Here is a 6,317-nt window from a genome sequence, read left to right on the forward strand (position 1 = left end):
CCTTCCAGTCTCCCTCAGTTGACCCCAGAGTAACCCCATTGTCCCCAGTCCCTCCCAGTGCGTTCCAGTCTTCCCCCACTATTACCCATGATGTTCCCAAATCCCCCACAGTTTGTTCCAGTCCCCCCCAGTCCCTCCTACTGCATCCCAGTGTCACTCAGTGTTCCCCCCAGTGCCCGTTTAAGCCTTGCAGTGTCCCCCTGGTGTCCCAGCATCCCCCAGTGCCTCCCAGTGGCCCTCCCCAGTGGCCCTTCAACATTCCCAGTGTCTTGCAGTATGTTCCAGTAACCCCCAGTGGCTCCCAATGCATCCTAGTCACCCTCAGTGTCCCCACAGTGTCCCCTCCCATCTTCCCAGTGTCCCCCAGCACATCCCAGCCCCCCAGTGTCCCCCCCCTAGTCAATTCCAGTGCCCCCCAAATGCAGTCTGGGCAGAGACGGAACTGCCTGGGGCCCTGGGAGGTGCCACCTGGGGGTGTCCCATGTCATTCCCCCCCTTCCCCCCCCCAGGCTGTCCCCTCCCTGGGGATAAAGTGGCTCCAGTCACAGCACTGGGACAGACTGGGACCATGGGAGTGCAGTGAGTGGGGACATTGGTGGAAATGAGGGACATGGGGACATATGGGACATGGGGGCACATGTGGGACATGGTGGACATAGGGGAATATGGGGACCAGTATGTCCACATGTGGGAAACGGGGCACATAGGCACCTAGGGGGACATGAGGGACATGGAGGGTGGACATGAAGGACATGGGGGAACATGGGGGGACAAGGGCTCATGGGACAGTCATTGGGGACATGCAGGATATTGGGGGAGACATGGAGGGCATGGGGGGATATGGGGACACTGGAGACATGGGCAAGATGGAGTGGTCACAGGGTACATGGGGACATGGTTGATGGGGAGCTCCCTCACACTCCCCCAGGCCTGGACACACGAAGGTCCCCCCTATCCTCCTCCTCCTCCTCCTCAGCCACGCAGAGGAGTGGGGACCCCTGAGGACATCGGGAGCTCCTGTGGGACCCATAGGTGAGTTTGGTGTCCCAGGCTTACACTGGGGAGGTGCCAGGCCCATACTGGGAGGTTCTGGATTGGGGGTCCTAGGCCTATAGTGGGAGGTCCCAGTTCCACACCAGGAGGTCTCAGGCCCATAGTGGGAGGTCCCATTCCCATACCAGGAGGTCTCAGGCCCATATTGGGAGGTCCCAGCTCCCAGTCCCCTACCAGCAGGCCCCATGCCCACACTGGGAGGTTCTGGGGTGACACTGGAGGTCCCTGACCCATATGGGAAATCCCAGGCCATACTGGAAGGTCCCACCTCCATACTGGGAGGTCCCAGGTGCCACTAGGTGTGTCCCCCATATAGGGTCCTGTGTGCCACTGGGTGTGTGTCCCAGGTGTGTGACAGGTGTGTGTCCCTAGGTGGGGTCCTGTACCCCTTTGGACCAGGAGTAGGGGATGAGGCCACCCACCATGAAGATGATGGGACAAGCCCTGAGATCTTCCTACAGGAAAACTTCTCCTTCTTTGGACGTGTCCACCGCTCACTCTATGTGGGTCATGTGACTGGGGGGACATGGGGGAGGTGACATTTGGTGGGTGACACAGGTGGAGGGTGACACGAAATGTAGGGTGACAAGTTGGATGCAGCCACCAGAGTTGATGTCACCACTTCCTCCTCCTCATCCTTGACTACATCGGTGAGTGGGGACTCCTAGGGACATCAGGGATACCTGTGGGGGTCCCTGAGGACATTGAAGACACCTGTGGGATCTTCAGGTGGTTTTGGAGTTCCAGGCCCATAGTGGTAGATTCTGGGGTGACATGGGGGCTCCCAGGCCCATACTGGGAGGTGCTGCGGTGACTGACTGGAAGTTGGGGGTCATCACAATTGAGGCCACCATGACAGGGGTCACCATGGTAGGGATTCCCCATGACTGGAGACACTGTACCTGGGACCACCATGGAGGGTCACTGTGGTTAGTGCCACCCAGGTGTGTCCCATGGGTGACCTTTGCCTGCAGGTGAACAACAATGGCGTGGTGTCCTTCGGGATGATGGTCCCAGAGTTCACCCCCCAGCCCTTCCCACTGCCAGGCCACCGCCCCTTTGTGGCACCATACTGGGCTGATGTGGACACCCGTCTGGGAGGGGACGTCTTCTACCGGCAGAGCCGGGACCCCCAGCTGCTGGCACGCCTGGCCCAGGACCTGGCACCTGCTGTGTCACCTGGGGACCCACCCCCACAGCCTACCTGGGCATTTGTGGCCACCTGGGACCATGTGGCCTATTTTGGAGCTGCCTCGGACAAGGTGGGACATGGGACAAAGTGACCTTCAACCATGATGTCCCTAACCATGGTGTCACCAAAGGTTTGGGGACTCAGGGATGGAAACATAGCTGGGGGTTGTCATGGTGACATGGTGACAATGTCCCCCGGCAGGTGAACACTTTCCAGGCTGTGCTGGCCTCCGATGGTGTCACCTGTTTTGTCCTGCTCAACTATGGAGACTTGCAGTGGACAACTGGCATTGCTAATCAGGGGGATCCCCACACTGGCCTGGGGGGCATCCCTGCACAGGTGGAGACACAGAGAGGGGCACTGGGCATGGGGTCATCCCTTTGTAGTTGAGGATAGTCCAAGGGATGGGGGACGCTGGGCTAGGAGGGATTCTGGGCTTGAGGGGGGTAAAGCATTTTGGGGTGGAATTAAAGGGATTTGGGTGGAATTAAAGGGATTTGGGGTGAAATTAGGGGGATTTTAAGTAGGATTTAAGGGAATTTGGGATAGAATTAAGGGGATTTGTGGCAAAATCAGGTAGATTTTATCTGAAATCAGGGGGATTTTAGGTGGAATTAAGTGGATTTGGGGTGAAATGAAACACATTTTGAGTAAAATTCAATGGGAATTTGGGCAGAATTTACCCCTCACCTTCTCCTCCTGTCCCCCTGTTCCCCTCCCTTCATGGCGCACCCTGTTCCCCCATCTTCCCCCCTGCAGGCTGGGTTCAACGCTGGGGACGATGTCCACTACTACAATGTCCCAGGGTCACGGACACCCACAGTGCAGAGCCTCAGCCACCGCAGCAACCTGGGAGTCCCAGGGCGCTGGGCTTTCCGTGTTGACCACTTTAAGGCTACTGAGGAACCCCCTGAGACCCCTGGAACCCTGTCAAAGACATCTGAGGCCCCCTGGAGTCCCTTGGCACCCCACAAGACCCCTTCAGTATCCCCCAACCCCCCCAGGACCACAGAGGAGCAGGTGTATGTCTGTGGGTTGTGAGCAGGTGACACCTGGGACATTTGAGGTGGGGGGGGGTTGCCTAACAGCCCTCACCCCACCCCCACAGAAGGATTTTCCCCCACAGAGGCTGCATTTCATGATGGAAATAGCAATAAACATCTGTTGAGCAAGACCTGTGTCAGGTGTGTGTACACAGATGCATGTGAGCAGTAACATAGGTGTCATGTGTGAAATGTGTCTCCATCCCCGCCTGTTCCCATGAAGGCGACAGAATCAGCTGAGGAGGGAAATTGTCAGTGACTGGTGACAACAACTAGGTTGTATATGGGCGTGACAGACGCACACCTGAGTCACACAGAGGTGTGACATAGATACACCTGGGTAACATATTTTGCCAGATGCACTACACCTGGACAGCACCCAGTTTAGACACTCCTACATGGTGTTATCTGGACAACACCTGAGTTCCACACAGGTGTGGATCCACCTGGATAACACCTGCTGCAATACAGCACTCCACCTGGACAACATCTGGGTTGCACAGACATGTACCATCACCTGGACACCACCAGCCCAGCCAAGGGACCCAACACTGAAATCGAGGGCAGAGAAAAGGGTTTGGGTTACAGTTAGGGTTAGAGGTTACAGTTAGGGTTAGAGGTTACAGTTAGGGGTTAGTGATTAGGGCTGTGGTTTGGTTAGGAGTAGGGTTAGTACTAGGACTTACAGCTTGGGTAGGTTAGATTTAGATTAGAGGTTATTGTTAGGGTCAGAGGTATAAGAGCCTGACAGAGATGGGAACTTCAGATGGCTCTTCTTTAAAATGCTGTTTATTCCAAAGACTAAGTTACAGCAGGGGGTTGTGGGTCGTCCTACAGCTGCTGGCTATAGGCAAGCCATGTGTCCTGAAGCCCCTTTATTTCTAGTTACGCTGCATTATATATTTTTCTTTGCTAAGCATCTTAACCAATCAGCATCATACACAATACCTTTACATTTACATATAACCTATCAAAACTGCTAAAATTACTATATTATGTAAGTGACCAATCATTTGAGTTAGTTGTTACATGTTAAACTTTGAAACTTGTTTTGCAGTGGAAAATTCTTCTTGCTTTGGTAAAAAAATCTTTCTGTCTGCCTGTGCTTTTTTACTTGGCAGAAAACATGCTTTGTTTGAAGACCACTTAACCTGTTGGACCTTAGCATAAAACCTCCTTCCAACTCGACTAAAGCTTTGTTCTCTCAGCTGTTTCAGCAACAACTGGCCCTAAAAACATCTTTTACATAACAAAGCTTGCTTTCATTTCTAGAGAACCTTCTGCTAAGCATTCATATCTATAAAATTTTTCTGTTAAATTCTCATCCTTCCCAACAAGAGGTTAGGTTTTATTAAATAGCTGTAAGCTTTTATTTAATATTGGAGTGGTATAATTTTACTTTATTAATATTTGTAGTTATCCTTTCTAAACAGCACTGTCCTTTCTTACAGATCTCTGGTGAAGACAATGGGATCAGGGTTTACTTTCTAAAATAGTTACACTTCCAAAGATGTGTTCATTAACTGACACCAAGATCATTTAGGAACAGCTTATCATTGGGTAGCAATGGGGACCAAAGCGACATGGATGCCCTTATGCATTCGAAGAAGATTGCTTTACTGCAGAAATTTCCCCCTTTTATAGCTTTAACCTCTACCCAACATAATTGAAACCAAACCGAAGCTTAACAGAACTTAACAGAAAGAAGGCACCCATTGGCTGGCCCAGCAGCAGTGCTGTGGTCCATGCATCTTATCACCCAATCAGCTTCCTGCTCATATGCTGTCCATACATTCCTCCAGCCAATCACAATCCCAGTTTCATCTCTCACTTAACTGACTCGCTCCTCACTCATAACTGCCTTTCACCCCTCAGCTTACTGCCAACTGTTGGGTCCGCAGCTGTGCCTTCCCATAGGGCCTTCTGGTGAGTATAGGCCTTAACAACTTTAACAAATGTAGCCCCAAATTCCACAGCTTCCCCTTGCTTTTTTTTTAAGCAACAAAAACCTACTTAGAAAAACCTAAACAAATCCTAAAACATCAATAACAGTGACAACAGTAATAACTATAACAACTTCTCAAAAACTGTAACATTTGCCTATAATATAGCAACTATATACACATGATCCCAATGCACATGGGATCAGGATTGTTATAGATATTATATTATATATATATGTATAAAGATGATATGATATGATATGATATGATATGATATGATATGATATGATATGATATGATATGATATGATATTATTGTCCTAGTTAATTATATTACATTACATTACATTGCATTACATTACATTATATTATATTATATTCTTTTTGCAAATATTAAAATGAATGCTATATTTATAATGTTGGAAAACTTTGCTGTATTAATATAATTTATTTTATTTCTGCTATTGATGAAACTTAGAAAGAGTGGTGTAATACATATATATTTCTTAGGTTGTAGCATAGTATTAAAATAAAGATTGCTTTTGCTCATATAACCCAGAGAATGAAAAGATAGTCAGAAAACTCCCCCTCCATTCCCAAATTATCTTACCCAGATGAAGACAGCAGTGACCTGAGTTCCAAGGGAGGAATTTATTGAACCTCTGTTACTGGGGCGGGGGGGGGAATGTTTGAATCATGCATAAGAATCTATGAATATGCAAGAGATAGGTGTTTTTAAGGGAGAATCCTTTGTTAGTAAGGTGTGCTCTTGGCTGAATGCTAAGGCACCTGGCTGTATTTGTTAATTTTGCTTTATTTCTGTCTCCCAATTGTATTTTTATAAAACTTCTTAAATTATACCAAAAAGGTGAATCTCACTTTTCACACTGTTATAAATACAAAGGCAAAATCGAGGTTAAATAAAAAAAGAGCAATTTATTATAACACAATTTCAATAAAGAACAAATGACGGAAAAAAACCACAATAAAATAGGCAGCGCAGCGCTGGGTGGACAGGGTCTATACCCAAAGGTATAGGTGTTCCCAAATCCACGATCGAGGGTTCTCTGGCCTGGGTTTTTATAGG

General features: G+C 49.0%; 2 protein-coding genes across 2 annotated transcripts in view; one reads left to right on the forward strand and one right to left on the reverse strand.

The window, feature by feature from the left end:
- Nucleotides 1–6,317, reverse strand: part of TRPM8 (transient receptor potential cation channel subfamily M member 8) — a 688,444-nt gene that overhangs the window by 308,232 nt on the left and 373,895 nt on the right. The gene's annotated exons all lie outside the window — the stretch shown is intronic.
- On the forward strand, nt 1,838–3,403 carry LOC107207217 (sushi, nidogen and EGF-like domain-containing protein 1). The gene is made up of 3 exons (XM_033515919.1): nt 1,838–2,315; nt 2,447–2,584; nt 3,005–3,403. The coding sequence occupies exons 1-3, from the start codon at nt 2,007–2,009 to the stop codon at nt 3,284–3,286; spliced, it is 729 nt and encodes a 242-aa protein (XP_033371810.1). The 5' UTR covers nt 1,838–2,006; the 3' UTR covers nt 3,287–3,403.

Source organism: Parus major, chromosome 7, assembly GCF_001522545.3.
Source record: "Parus major isolate Abel chromosome 7, Parus_major1.1, whole genome shotgun sequence".
NCBI lineage: Eukaryota > Metazoa > Chordata > Aves > Passeriformes > Paridae > Parus > Parus major.